Source organism: Impatiens glandulifera, chromosome 5 (genome assembly GCF_907164915.1).
Source record: "Impatiens glandulifera chromosome 5, dImpGla2.1, whole genome shotgun sequence".
In the NCBI taxonomy this organism is placed as follows: Eukaryota; Viridiplantae; Streptophyta; class Magnoliopsida; order Ericales; family Balsaminaceae; genus Impatiens; species Impatiens glandulifera.
Genome location: NC_061866.1, coordinates 1,084,450 through 1,100,895, shown reverse-complemented (window position 1 = coordinate 1,100,895; position 16,446 = coordinate 1,084,450). Strand labels below are relative to the sequence as shown.

The window sequence follows — 16,446 nt, the reverse complement described above, 5'->3', positions numbered from 1 at the left end:
GAATTTTGTTGGCCTTGATATAGTAAATAAATTTGGAGCTAGCTCAAGTAGATGTGAAGACCGCCGACAAACACAGTTATTTGTATGAGAAAATCTACATTTATCAATCAGATGGATTCAAAGTTGTTGATAGAGAAAATTAGGTTTACAAGTTGAACAAATCATTGTACGGGTTGAAGCAATCGTCGAGAAAATGGTACAAACGATTTGACAAGTTTATGATGGAGCACAAGTACATAAGAAGCCGATTCAATTTCTGTGTGTATTTGCGTAAACTGCAAGATGAGTCTTATATCTATCTACTCTTGTACATTTATGATATGTTGATAGCATCGAAGAGCCAATATGGAATTGAAAAAATGAAGGCTCAATTGAGTAGAGAGTTTGAGATGAAAGACATGGGAAAAACCAAATCTAAACATTGTTTAGATTTGGTAAACATCTTCCGTGTTTGAGTCGGCGCTGAAAAACGCCAATTGAAAGCACTTAAATAGTATTTTTTTAATAATAAAGATTTGTATTGATATTGTGTCAATGTGGAGATTTGTTGTTTTTTGCACAATTAGAATTTCACATCGGAAGATGATGAAAGTGAGAAATTTTTAGTATATAAAAAAACTCTATTCACAATTAGAATAGAGTCCCACATCGGAAGATGATAGGAGTGGGAAAGTTTTTTAGTCTATAAAATAAATTTTTCATCCTTTAGTTTATTGCACCCAATACTTGTATATTTTTTTCTTATTAATTGATAGTTTTAGTGTTCGAAGGCGTATGTAACATTTAGCCGAACTCCATTATCAAATTTTGTTAGTGTGTTCTCTTATTTGTTTCTTCTTCTTTTATTCTATCAGTTTTTCCCAACAGTTTGCATCACATATACATTTTTTAATGCATCATCATCCCTCAAAATCTCTTAATGTATGCCACTCCATTAGAAATATGAGATTTAGAAGACCATAACTTATCCCATATGAAGTCATACGAAACAATCTCCGCATATAAAGTATAACAATGATCAACCTTAAATTAATCAATATATTGTCAAGTAAAATATCACACGAAAAAAGAATCACCACATTACCCCTTACTAAAAACATTATTTCATTGAAGGTTATCTCTCTAACAAGTAATCTTCTATATCTAAATTTACTAGCAAAACCATTCGAACGTTGATCGAAGTTGTCATTGACCGAAACATTTATCTAAATCGCAACTGAAACGAGGGTAGGAATGACAATAAAATGTTTATGACACTACAACGAACATCATCCTAGAAACTGATGGATGAGTAATCCCTTACGTACTGAGAATATGTAGTGCCCACAAAAATATTTTCAAATAATAGATATACTTTCCCAAACGCTACAACCAGCTATCAAATAACTAGTTTTGTTGGAACCATTTAAACCAATTTTGTCATACTCTTATGTGAGCTCATCATATTAGTTCATAAATAGTTAATTAGTCCAAAGAAAATTTATTAGACTACTTTGAGAAAGAGCTTTGAGAAAGAGCTTTGTTAAATAAAACAAAATTCTTGATTCCAATGCTGATCGTTGAATCTCTTCACCCTAACCCAACTAACCAAATGCTCAGAAGGGATTAGAAAGAACCTAAAAATTGACACATAATTATTTTCATGCTTATAGTCGCCACACTCTAAGACCATCTTTATCCATGACCAAATAATGGGTCATGATGTTGGTCATGGATGATCATGTCAATTTATCATGACCAACTGTTTGGTCATTCCATGACCAAAACCAAAATCAAGTCATTGGATCTTTGTTTTTGTCATATCATGACAAAAATCACAACCAATGTCATCTAATCAAATATCTAATCAAATGTTGTCATTTGTCAGCATTTGATTGGTTACCCAAATTTTCTTTATCTCTTATTTTTAAAACTCGATTTTAATATTATTTATAATTTTTTTTAAAAAAATTATATCAAAATTTATAATTTTTCGAGATCTATAAATAGAGACTACTCTTGCTATATTTCGGAGCACAAAAAAAATCACCATTTTTTCCATTTTTACTAATTATCATATTTTGTTTACAATTATCCATAATTAATATGTATAAAAACATTATTATATATAAAATTAGAAATTAAATATTATTATTATATTTAAAATTTATTTATTATTTTTTTAATTTAAAAATAAAAATAATATTTTTTAATTTATAATTCAGATTTGATTGGTCATAGATAAGCACAATGACCAAAATTTGGTCATAGATAAGCACAATGACCAAAATTTGGTCATAAAGTTGTTTTTGATAAGGATGCTATAATGAATAAGAAATAAAGACATGAAATAAATTATTAAAATATTTATTAGAGTATGAAAAATAGATCAATTGATTTGAGATGGTCTTATAGAATCAAAATTATTTGAAAATAACTAATAACCAAACAAGCCCTTAGAGTAGGTTGAGCTGGACGCCATGTAAAATCATAAAAGAAGGCCATGGAACTTTCCTAGACCTAACCCCGGTCCTCCCTTCTCACTACAAATGCCCTTTCATCCCCTCCTGCCTTTTACTCACATTTCAAGAAATCCTCTCTCTCTCTCTCTCTCTAAGAATTCTCTATTTCAACTCATAAATCTGACCGGACCGTACAAGCTTTTGACAAAATATGTGTGGCGGTGCTATACTTACCGACCTCATTCCACCCAGAAAAGGAACTCGCCGGGTTTCGTCTGCCGACCTCTGGCCTACTTCTCCTTTCGCTTCCAAACCCACATTCCCTCCCCATCTTACTGGTACGTACGGACTTTTCATTTCTGAAATTTTTATATCTATGGAATGGACGAATATTCCTCTTTTTGCTGAGCATTTATTGGTTTTCTGACAGAGGATTTTCATCAAACATGTGAAGAGCATGATGAGGAAAAGCCACCTAAAAGGCAAAGAAAGAATCTTTACAGAGGAATCAGGCAGCGTCCATGGGGAAAGTGGGCTGCTGAGATTCGTGATCCTAGGAAAGGAGTTAGGGTATGGCTTGGTACCTTTAACACTGCTGAAGATGCTGCTAGGGCATATGATAGGGAAGCTCGGAAGATCAGAGGAAAGAAGGCTAAAGTTAATTTTCCCAACGAAGATGATGATCAGATTGTTTCGCATCAATATAATCCTTCTCCTCTTCTTCAATCTGACGGCGGTTTCAGTCCATATCCGACTCAATTTGCTGAATACAATTACAATAAGTTCTATCAAGGTGGAGGAGTCTGTGGATCTGGATCGGTAGGTGAGACTGGATTTGAAGACTCTATCAACGAGGCGGCGGAGGTGAAAAAGGAGCAGTTTGTTGATGACAGGATGAAGAATGGAGAACCAGTGGTGATGATCAATGTGGTGGAGGAGGAGAAAGAAGAAGAGAATGAAGTTCTAAAGATGTCGAAAGAGCTCATGGCCTTTGAATCCTACATGAAATTCTACCAGATTCCTTACATCGATGGTCAATCGGCGATTGCACCGGCTAATCAGTTGCAGGAATCCGGCATCGGCGGCAGTACACTGGATCTATGGAGCTTTGATGATGTTCATCTCGGCGCAGCTTGAAGAATCTCTCTCTCTCTCTCTCTTTGAAAGAATCATGAATTACTGGATGCTTGTTTTTCAGTTTTGGATCTTAAAACAGCTTTTGTTCTTCCTAGAAGAAAACATCTTCTTTAGATTCCTTTTATTTATATTATTCTTTTAATAATATGTTTGAACATAATCATCAATATTTATATTTCTTAATTCCTTCTTCTACAAATCTTAGCAAATGCTTATAAAACATTTTCTCAAAATACAAAAATCAATTTCTTATAATTATATTTTATACAAAAATCAAATTCTTATAATTAGATTTATTTTGAATAAAAAATTTAAGAGAAATTTACAACTTAATATGAATAAATTATATAGTATTAGATTTTATAATGAACCAGGTCAATGTTTTAAAAAATTGTCCTAAAAGTTTATAATTATTAACTTTTTTTTTTTTAGAAAATCTATTTAAATATTTTTTAAATAAATATTATTTAAATACATTTACACAATTTTGTAAAAAGACTTTTGATAGACAAATCTTTATCATATTTTCTGGCACTCTTTTCGAGTTTCACTCTAATAGATAATAATAAAATAATACAATAATAATAATAATAATAAAAAATAATAATAATAATAATAATAAAAAAATAATACAATCTAGATAATAATAATAACAATAAAAATAACTCAAAAAATTAGATTTTAAAAAAATTATTTAATTACAACTAATTAAATCACAATTTAATTATGATTTAACAACTAGATTGTTGAAGACACTCAAAATAATTTATTTGCAATTCATGCAACAACAAAATACATTAATTTATGAAAGTTAATGGTCTAAAATTGTATCATAACTATATATATATATATATTAATTCTTAATTTATTTTAACAAAACATAAATTATCTAATTCATTTAAAATCATTATTTATAACTATCTAAAAAAGAATTAATATTTTTTTTTTTGTCTTTTATACTTTATTATATTTAGAAAATGATGACAATAAATATATAGAATGCAAATAAAATAATAAATGTAAAATGGCAAACAAATGAATTCTAGATGCGCCACCAGTTTCGAGCTGAGGTGCGGCGGCCCACAGTTTTGTGACTTATTTAATTTGAAGAATGATTCTAGATGGAAAAATATTATTAAATTGTTATTTTTCACTCCATGGTTTATATTTTTAAGTTCTTTTAGGATGGAACATTCCATTAAATCCTTTTATCATACAAACAATTAAATCATACATTTTAAAGATTTTTATTTATTCTATTTTTTCCAATAAAAATATAAATAACATATAAATGTCAAAGTTATGAATTGTACTCTATTAAATATTTGAATTAAAACAATTTTAATTGATTCATTTAATCACATAAGCAAATAATAAACTTATCAAATGCTCAACTGCCTTGTCTTTTAGATATATTTTGTTATGGTAAGCTGAAGACTAAACATGTACATTTAAAAATACTTTTCCAAATCATAATTGAAGTTGAAATTGATCTAAGTGAAAAAATATAAAATATAATTATGAATATATATTTAATTAAATTGTGTTATATAACATTATCTAGTATAAATTAACATGATTTAAGATATTTAAAATAATTAATATATATTTTCAATTTTTTCTTCTAAACTCCATATAAAAAATGATCCAATAGGAAATTAATATATTTTTCATTATAAATTATATGCAAATAAATATACAATGATTTCAGTAAATTATTCATCTGAAATACTAGTGAAGTACACATATAAATTGGTTAAAATATAGAATATATATAATATTGATACAATGCAAAACTAAAATATATCTAACTAATTAAATTATTTTAATAATAAAAAAATAAAAATTATCAATACATTAGTAAAACAAAATATAACAACTATTATATATTCTAATACATAATTTAATTCAAATATAAAAAATAAATTAAATATAAAATAATTTTCATAAACAAAATAGTTACCATCAAAATTAATTACAAGTATTCAAAATATTTGACTAGGAAATAGATTTGTCACGCCAAAAATCGACAATTTCTAAACTTTTTTTTTTCGTACTTGACATTTGATCCACATAAATCACCTTATTCTCGAGTCTCTAGGAAATTAAAATGATAGGTTTGAATAGAGTAAATTCAAAATTGTCGATTTAGATTATAACCACCTAATTTATTTCTCGAGAATTATGAAAGAAAAATATTTGCGTATTTAAATGCATTTTAGAGAGTTACACGTAAGAAATAACATTACCATCTTTATTTTAAACTTTGGAGCATTTAAAAAAATTAATATTGTACATAAATGTGAATGGCAAGAATATAAATGTGAATCTTCATTTAAACATGTGTACATGTGTCTATGTATCATTTTATTCATAAAACATGTATCTTCGGCCAATGGTCCTAAATAAAAAATAAATTAAAAATTATTAGTATGGGTAAGCAAGTAGTGAAGGTTCGAAAAAAATACCTATAAAAAAAATAAAAAGTTAATAAGAAACAAAACGAATCCAAGCAAATTCTATTCAAATTTATTGTTTTTATATATTTTGTATTTTTATTAGAAATGATATTTTGGATTTATATATTTTTTTGAATTTTTTAAATATGAATTAAGAAACAAATTAAATAAGAAATTAAAAGAAAGCTAACGGTCCAGTATTTTTTATTTTTTATTTTTGTTGAAAACAATATTTTCTTGTGTTTTTTATTTTTTAGAATTAATTAAAACAATTAGATATAAAAAGAAAGAAAAAGAAATTAAGATATCAAAACAAATTAGCACTAAAGTTGACTTAATGAAGTGGGAGCGAAGCTCATTTGTTAAAAATATTAAATTATTTTATTAAATTTATTGTAATTTTAAATATAAATGGTTGTGGTTTGGTGGTTTAAGATAATAAATTATAATTTCTATATGGTTATGGGTTCGAAACTTCCTAAAATCATTTTTTTTAACAATTCTTTAAACTAGACTTAGGGCAACAAAACATATATCGATCTTTTTCTACCAGGTTTGGGACAGCCCAAACCTCGGAGCCAGCTCTGATACATGTGCATGTAAATATAAGTCTTGGTTTGGTTGGATCTTGGGATTACACCATGGAAAGGATGAGTGAGGTCCTTTAATATAGGGAATTACATTTTTTTTTTAGTTTTCTAGATTGCATAGAAAGCTTAAGTATAAATGAGATATTTATTTAATAAAATACTGGCTTAGTTTATACACGATACAATGGTTCCTTTAATATAGGGGATTACATTTTTTTTAATTTTCTAGATTGAATAGAAAGCTTAAGTATAAATGAGATATTTATTTAATAAAATACTGGCTTAGTTTATACACAATACAATGGTTCAGCTTAGCTTTGTATCTTACACAATTTAATATGCTCTTTATTTATTTATTATTTATTTATTTTTTATACGTGAAGAAATTATTCTTTAAGGTAATATAAAAAAAGTAAAGGGTTAAAATTTAAAATTTATAATCAACCCATAACTAACTTTTTCGAATCTCACCGACTCTTTATTTATTATTTATAATAAAACTTAATATAGGGAATTACATTTTTTTTTAGTTTTCTAGAGGCATAGAAAACTTAAGTATCAAATGAGATTTATTTAATAAAATACCGCACTGGCATAGTGTGTACAGTTCAACTTAGCTATGTATTTTACAGAATTTAATAAATTACTTATTTATTATTGATTTTTTATATGTGAAGAATTTATTCTTTAAGGTGATATAAAAAATGTTAAGCGATAGAAATTAAACTTTATAATTAACCTCATAATTAACTCTCCCGTCGAATATCACATGCTCTTATTTATTATTTATTTTTATAGTGAAGAATTTATTTAAGGTGATATAAAAAAATAAAGTGATAAAAATTAGACTTTATAATTAAACTCATAACTAAATCTATAACTAAATCTCTCGTCGAATCTCACCTGCTCTTATTTATAATTTATTTTTATACGTGGATAATTAATTCTTTATGGTGATATCAAAATAGTAATGTTATAAAACTAGACATTATAATCAACCTCATAACTAACTCTTCTGTCGAATCTTATTTAAGATTGAGAATTTAATGGGAGCTTGACATAGATCTTTTTAATTTTTCGATTAAGAATAAACCTCACGACTAGAGAGTCGTCACCGGATTTTTAAAATTAGAAAAATAATTTAAGTGTATGCACGCCATAATTAGAGATATTTTATGAGTTCGGTGCTAATTGGTTACATATAGAAAATGACTAAAAGCGTTATGTTTCACAACACCGCAAAAGTCTCTATTACAAGAATCAATATATATATATATATATAAGTAAATAAAACTTAGAGTAAAAAGTTTAGACAAAAACCTCACATTCATCAAATCTAAAAAAATAATCATTAACTCATTGTTTTTATAAAATTTTAAAAAAAAATCAATGGTTAAATGAAAAATATCCTTCATGATTTCAAGTATATCAATTTTAAAATTCTCTAGAAAAGTGGTTCAAAAGATATGATCATGAAAAGGTGAAATACAAGTTTATTTTTTATATTTTGGTTAGGCATTTTATATATATATTTTTTGGTTATTTTTTAGTAGTTAGTTAAATCAAGAAACACAAAATAAAGCGAACACAAAGCAAACAAAAACTTACAGAGAACATTGAATTGTGTTACACGAGGTTTCAACCATCACAATTTGAGCTATTTAAGGTTTTTTCAAATAAAAGAACTCGTTTGTTTTCTTACTATAACATTATATTTTCATTTTTTAACTAATTTACGATATTGGTAAGAAAATAACAATTATCTATTTTTTCGATTTTTTAAGTATTCTCACCCATTAAACATTTTTTAAATTATTCAAACTGCATTCAATAATTTGAAACATATATATCTCAAAAAGAAAATACTCGATTTAAAATAAAATACGTCCAAATTGATAAACTTGACACAAAGTTATGTCGTTTCGAAGTTTTGTAAAATGTAAATACAAAATTTATCTTTATTCGAATTTCTTAAATTTTTCTTAGATTATACATATTTTAGTCACTCAAACAACCTTTAACAAACTAGAATACGTAGATTTAAAAAAACACCCCATTTAAAAATAATACTTCCAAAACGTCTATAAATATCATTTCATTTAGAAAAATATTTAAATTGTTATAATTTTAATAATTCGAACTAATGTTACACAATTCAGAGTTGAAGTCTCATCTAGTAAAACGATTCAAATTTGAGACATAAATAATTTGGTCTTTAATAAATTATCATTTAGCATTATATCAATTGTGATTATTTAATAATATAAGTAATTTGTGAGTAAAAAAAATAATATTTTTAAAAGTATTTTGATATATTTTTCAAACTTTAATTAAAACAATTTTGTATGACCATGAATTTGGTACAATGATTTAAAACATAAGGTAAAGATTTTGATTTAAGATAATAATTTTAAGAGAAAAATCAACTTCTAAAACTATAAATTCATATTATATATTCATTTTCTTGCAATGTTACTCCACCATAATACCATGCAGCCAGCCCAAACATTTGTTTTTGAAATTGCCTCAATTGACACAATTGAATACCCTAGCACAGAGTAGCCATTATGAAGTGTTATGAAGTGAAAAGGCTATGAACTTAACAAACTTGGAAAAAATAAATCTTTTGCAAAACAAAAAAAGATTGGTATATGTGCAGGCCCAAGCCCAAGACTAGAGTTGGAAGAGATTCAATACAAATTAAAATTTTATGTCCTAAAATTAAAATAAATAAATATAATAATGGTACATTTTATTAAAAATATATTATATATACAAATTAAATATACAACTAAATTATTGATTTCAAAAAAAAAAAAAAATAACTATGTTGAATATTTTAAAATGAGAAGAGATTATAAAGATAAACACAAAAATAAATAAAAAAATAAATTTAAAAACATTAAAATGTAACCTCAAAAATAATTTTCAGAAATAATTTTCAAATTAGGGTTGGATTTATGATAAAAAAAATTAAAAAAATTAAATAAAAATATAATTAGAGTTAGTGATATCAAATAATTATAGAAATATATATAAAATAAGCCTAATATTAAGGATAAAAAATACTATAAAATAATAATAAAATCGTTTAATATTAGATAATATAGAAATTTTTTATTATATTATATATAATATCAAAAAAAAAGAGTAAGTAATATATTATTGTATAATATCAAAATAATAAAATATTATTATATATAATATATATATAGAGAAAAAATAAATATATTATAATATTATAAAAAATATATATATAAAAAGAATATAATATTATATAATAAAATAAATAATATATAATTAATTATATTATATACTAAAAATTAAAAATTTCATACTCAAACTAGTGCTATTTTTTGGAGAGGTTTTGGAGAGGGAGGGGAGAAGGATGTTATCTTTGAAGCTTTAGCCTCCTAAGTGCGGCGGCAAAAGGCAAGGTTCCAAAACGAGTTTATTGATATCTCCATTGCTAATTCAAGTATGCAGCTTCTTAATTCATGTAATCCCGATCTGTAACTGCTTTCAAGTCCTTCGAAAATCTCAGTTCCAATGTGTCCATTAGCTGAATCGTCGACTCCTCTCGTATATTCTTGATTAACTTTTGTCCCCTCGTCTCGAATCGGAATCTTTCATGATCAGACCTACATCTTACTTGCAGTATATTTTTATAGTTAGAGTTTCTACTTGCTAACTAGAAAACCTAGTTCTCCACATGTATATATATATCTACTTTACATGATTAATCTTTAACGATAAGCATTAAACTATCTTCTCTATTCTCATCTGAATTATGATCTACATCATATCATTGTTTGAGATTATTGTGGGATATGTATCTATATTAAGATTGTTTGAAACCTCGTCTAATTAGTTTTTAATTAGGTTAGATATTGGTTGGCCTAACACTAACACCGCCCAATCACTTAGTAACCCACTATATTAAACTTGACCTAACTATGTGAAATGATACTATTCTCTTGATGAGATTGGTGTGTCAAGCTCCTTTAGTGTTAGAATACTAGTGATCTTTTAGTGTTAGAATACTAGTGAGGAGAGTTGCTCCTTGGACAAAAAGTAGTGCTTTAGAATCGACCGACAAGATAGACTGAGCCAAATTCTAATCAAATTCACTCCCAACATTAGTATCAGAGCAAGGGTTAGGGTTTGTAATTGGAGTTTGAGATTTGGTTGGAGGATATAAATTGTTTTCACCAATAGTTTCTTAAAAGTATCACCGCGTTTGTCGCACAGGAGGAAGAAGAAAGCCGGAGTTGTCGCTGTCTTGTTCAACCGCTACTGGTGTCGCGTTTGTCGTGACCGCTGAGAATCGAAGTCGTCACGCCGCTGCCAAGAATTCGAAACAACCCCGCCGTTCGCGTTCGTTGCTGGAGAAGGAGCTGCCACCGCCGCATCGTTAGAGGAGAAGAAGATGAGTTGCCGCCAATATGTTCGCTGCAGCCCCGATCCACCATCGTCGCCGAATTTTGGCGCATGTTACTAGAGTTTTTTGCCTAAACCCTACTCGATCCAGTTCAGCTCGACCCGATCCAGTTCGTGCAGATCTGGTTTGTTAGTGATCTAGTGCTCTAAGGAGTCCAACCCAATTCAGGAAGCTACTCATTACAGTCCAAGAAGCTATTCGGGCTTGCATTTTGAGGAGAAAAACATCTTTGAGCGGGGTGGGTAAGTCGAAACTTTAATTGAGTTTCGTGAGGTATCATGACTTTAACCCTCCTATTTAATTTTCACTTATAATTTATGTGTTGTTGTGATGGTCAGCTGAATTATCGATTTTTTATTGCCATTGTGTGTCATATTGATTGTTTATTGCTTTAATTTGTTTGATAGCATGTCTGGTGTTAATCAATATGGTATGATTCCAATTGATGAAAAAACTGATTTTAACATTTGGAAATAAAAATGAAATGTGTTTTAGTTCAGAAAAAATGTTTTAAAATTGTAAGTCAAGTTATGTTGCTATTGATACTTTTGAGAAAAAAAGTGAAATGAATGAAAATGCATGTGCCTCTATATATACTTACACTTATCTGATTTTGTGATGAGAAAATTGGTAATTTAGAGTGTGCAAAAAATTTGTGGAATAAATTATCTGAATTTTATATTGAAACTTCTTTGCCTAATAATTTTTTTTTTACTTAAAAACTTTTTTAAATTTAGATTGGATATGTCCAAGGACATTGAAGATAATTCGGATATTTTACTAAACTTATTTTTGATATTAAGTTGTGTGGTGATAAAAACATTGATGAGTATGTCTTAATTGTCTTGTTGAATGATATAACTGATTCTTTTAATGATGTGAAGTTTGTCATTAAGTATGGTAGACATAGTGTCACTCTTGATATTGTTGTCAATGATTTTTAAAGTAAAAAGTTAAATTTGAGACACTCTAGAAGGGGTAAACAGTCTGATGGGGAAGTCATTAATGTGAGGGGTAGACCTCAGGGTAGGTTGAGTGTCCAAAAGAATGTCAGTAATGAGAGTTCTGGTAAAAAAATTATCTTGTTAGTAATGACAGATCTAAGTCTAGGTTTAGTGCTAAAAGTGTTATAATTGCCAATAGTTTGGTCATTTTGTCAAGGATTGTCTTAAGCTAAGAGAAATCAACATGTTGAAAATGCTAATGTGGCTCTTTGTGAAGATAATATGGGTGATATTTTTATGATTAATAATATATGTGATTATGCTAGTTTGACTCTGTGTTATCTGATTTTTTGTGCAAATCTGATTGGCTAGTTGACTCTGGTTGTACTTTTTATGTGACTTCATTTAGAGATTTGTTTTATAGCTATAAAGAGATTGAGCATTGTTTTGTGCCTATGGCAAATTCAAATAATTGCAATGTGTTAGGAATATGTGATGTATGCATAAGGTTCTTTCTAGTTCTGTGTTTATTTTAAAGAATATGAAGCATGTTCCTGATTTGCGTTATAATTTGTTGTCTTATTCATCTCTTGAGAATGATGGTTTGGAGGGAAAGTGAGGAAAATGTGTTATGAAAATTTTTCGTCGGTCTCTTGTTATTTTTACTGCTGAAATGATGAAAAATATGTATGTGTGTCATTCGAGACTGTTTGTGACTATGAACCAAATAAGGAACATGCCTCATATTTTCAAAGTAATACAGAACTAGAAGAGAACCTTAAGCATACATCACCTATTCCTAACACATTACAATTTTTCGAATTTGCCATAAACACAAAGCCATGTTCAATCTTTATAGTTAGAAAACAAATCTCTAAATGGAGTCAAATGGAAAGTACAACCAGAGTCAACTACCAATCCGAATTGTATAAAGAATCAGCTGACACAGAGTTCAAGCTAGCATTATCACATAAATTATTAATCATAAAAATATCACCCATATTGTCTTCACAAACAGCCACATTAGCATTCTCAACATGTTGATTTTTCCTAGGCTTAAGACAATCCTTAGACAAAATGACCAGACTCATGGCAATTATAACACTTTTTAGTACTAGAACTAGACTTATATCTGCCTTTACTAGCATGATAACCTTTTTTTATCAGAACTCCCATTACTCACATTCTTTTGGGCACTCGACCTACCCTGAAATTTATCACTCACATTCCCACTAGACTGCTTACCCCTCCCAGACTATCTCAAATCTAACTCCTTACTCTTAAGATCATTGACAATAATATGAAAGTGACACTGTTTCTACTATAATTAATGATAGACTTTACATTATTAAAAGAATTAGTAATATCATTCAACAAGACAATGGTGGCATACTCATAAATGTTCTACCACACAACTTAATATCAGTAATAAGTTTAGTGAAAATATCAAGATTATCTTCAATTTCCTTGGACGTATCCAATCTAAATTTGAAATTTTTTCTAGTAAGAACATTTTATTAGGCAAAAAAGTTTCAATATAAAGTTCAGACAATTTATCCCACAAGTTTTTTTGCACACTTTAAATTACCAATTTTTTTTATCATAGAATTAGATAAGTTTAAGTATATAGAGACACACATGCATTTTCATTCATTTCACTCATTTTCTCAATGATATTAGTAGTAGCATAAACTTGACGAACAATTTTAAAATATTTTTTTTGAACTAAAACATATTTCATTTTTTGTTTCCAAATACTAAAATTAGTGTTTCCGTCATACGGAACCATACCATATTGATTAACATCAGAAATGCTATCAATCAAATTAAAACAATTAATAATCAATATGACACACAATGACAGATAGTAAAGTGGTAATTTAGCTGACCACCACCAACAATAGATATAAATATGAGAGATCAAGCCATGATACCTCATGAAACTCAAATAGAGTTTCGACTTATCAACCCCGCTCGGAGATTTTTTTTCTCCTCAAAATCCAAGCCCGAACTGCTTCCTAGACTACAGTGGGCAGCTTCCTGGATTGTGCTGGACTCCTTAACATACTAGATCACTAACGGACCGAATCGGGTCGAGATGAGGGTGGATCAAGCTAAGCTGGATTGAGCCGGGTTTAGGCAGAAACCCCTAGCAGTAGCTGGAGGAATTCGGCGACGGTGGTGGATCGAGACTGCATCGAATAGATTGACGGCAGCTCCACTTCTTCTCCTCCAGCGACAAACGCGAGTGGTGGGGTTGCTTCGTTTCTTAGCAACGGCGCGACGACTTCTTCTCCAAGAGGCGATAGCAACTTCGATTCTCATCGGTCGCGAAAAACGCGACATCTACATCGGTTGAACTAGGTAACGACGACTCCGACTTTATTCTTCTCCTTCGCGACATACACGGTGGTGCTTTTAAGAAGATATTGGTGAATAAAACTTATATCCTCTAACCCAATTTCAAAATTTTGAGTAAATTTTCTATGTTTGATGCTAAATCTGTGAATGTGTCTTTTGCTTCTCAATTTGTGTTAAGTAAGGATAGTCTTCAAGAATTGAAACTCCCAAGATTGAAACTGAAATAACTGAAATAAAAAATGTGCTTTATTCTAATACTATAGGATCTGATATGTATCTCATGATTATCACTAGGCTTAATATTGCATATGTAGTTAGTTATTTGACTAGATTTATGTCTAACCCTGATATGTCTCATTGAAATGTTTTGAAATGACTTTTGAGATATCTGAAAACCATTGTTGATGTTCACTTGACTTTCTCTAAGTGTTCTGTAGTTACTAAGTTTGTTGATTATGTGGATTCCAATTATGCTAATGATATGGATAATAAAAAGTCTACTACTTCCTATGTGTTTACTGTGTATGGCTTTTGCATTGAAAATATCAACTTCAATTCATTATTGCTTTATCTACTATAAAATCTGAGTATGTAGCTGCCACATAAATTTTTAAGGAAGCAATTTGGCTTAGGTTGTTTTGTCTGAAATTGATTTTCTTTGACAAAAATGTGACTGTGTTTTCTGATAGTCAATATGTTATTCAACTATGTAAAAATCATATTTTTAATGGATAGAACTAAACACATTGATGTTAAGTTTTATTACATTCAAAATATTGTTGAAAAAAGTATTGTTAAGTTGGAGAAAATTCATCGGAATTTAATCCTACTGATATGGGTACTAAATGTTTACCTGCTGAAAAATTTATTTCATTTCAAATTATTTTTAAACTTTAACTTATGATAAGTTTTTTGAGGTTCGTCCTTGGTGGACATGACATTTTTGTGATCTTGCTTTCAATCTTTGTGATTTTCGCATTCTTTAGCTTTTGTGTTCGATCTTTGTGATTTTCATGGTATGTTTTGTGATCTTTCCTTCAATCCCTGTGATTTTCGCATTCTTTGTGCTCTTGCATTCAATCTGTGTGATTATCTGGCATGCTTCGTTATATTGTTTTCGATCTTTGTGATTTTTCGTATTTTTGTGATTTTTTTAACCTTTGTTCTTTTGGCATTCTTGGTGATTTTGCCCCTGATCTTTGTGACACGAGTTAACTTGAGTATTCTCTTTGCACTTCTTTGGGCCAAATGTGGAGATTGTTGAATATTGGTTGGCTCGCCTCTAGACTGAAAGGGAAGAGAAAGCCCAATCAGTTAGTAAACCATTCCTAACTATGTGAAAGAATACTACTCTCTTGGTGAGATTGGTGTGTCAAACTCCTTTAGTGTTTGGATACTAGTGAAAAGAGTTTTCCCTGGACAGAAGTAGTGCTTTGAAATCGACTAACAAGATATATTGAGCCATATTCCAATCACATTCACTCCAAACAATTAAGTGTTTTACCCTAGTAATTTATTTCTAGATTTAACTCATACATTGCAGAATATTAAATATTAATTTAGAGATATATAAATATATCTGTAAAGGTGGTATCGAGAAAAATGTAAAAACATGAATCACTTCCTGATATCATAGTTAATCCTAAACTAAATTCGATTTTGCTCTCTTTTCCTGAATGGTTCGGTGAAAATTTGTACTAAAGCCTTTTGTTTACTATCTTCTTTCTTTTAAAGGGTAAGATGTGCCAAGTAGGGATTGAAGATGGATTTGAGTAATGTGAAACTTTTGTTTACTTTCTTCTTAAGCTCTATCTTCTACATTTCTAACAAAGCATAGTATTGTTAGACTTAGAAGCAAGAATCTATCTTGTTGAATCACTTGTGAACCCCTTTCATAGCAGTCTAAAAGTTTGTGAATGCTATTAGCTTAACATGTTTTTCCATTTAGTTAGTGTAAAATCAATTTGGGTTTAAAATTCATAGTGTATCCTAGTGGACTTGTACTCGTAGTTTGGTGTTCATTGCATCGTATTGTCTTAATGATTACTCATATCTTATGTTTGTGGAATTTTG

At 28.8% G+C, this 16,446-nt stretch overlaps 1 protein-coding gene across 1 annotated transcript; it reads left to right on the top strand.

Moving 5' to 3' along the window:
• Positions 1-2,533: 2,533 nt before the first annotated feature.
• LOC124939818 (ethylene-responsive transcription factor ERF071-like) lies at positions 2,534-3,761 on the top strand. Its single transcript, XM_047480268.1, has 2 exons — positions 2,534-2,779; positions 2,872-3,761. The coding sequence occupies exons 1-2, from the start codon at positions 2,653-2,655 to the stop codon at positions 3,576-3,578; spliced, it is 834 nt and encodes a 277-aa protein (XP_047336224.1). The 5' UTR covers positions 2,534-2,652; the 3' UTR covers positions 3,579-3,761.
• Positions 3,762-16,446: the final 12,685 nt, after the last annotated feature.

Bases quoted from the DNA above. Each gene is read 5' to 3' on its own strand.
- LOC124939818 (XM_047480268.1), top strand. From the start codon at position 2,653: ATGTGTGGCGGTGCTATACTTACCGACCTCATTCCACCCAGAAAAGGA. The intron at 2,780-2,871 runs GTACGTACGGAC...GTTTTCTGACAG, and splicing joins ATTCCCTCCCCATCTTACTG to AGGATTTTCATCAAACATGT.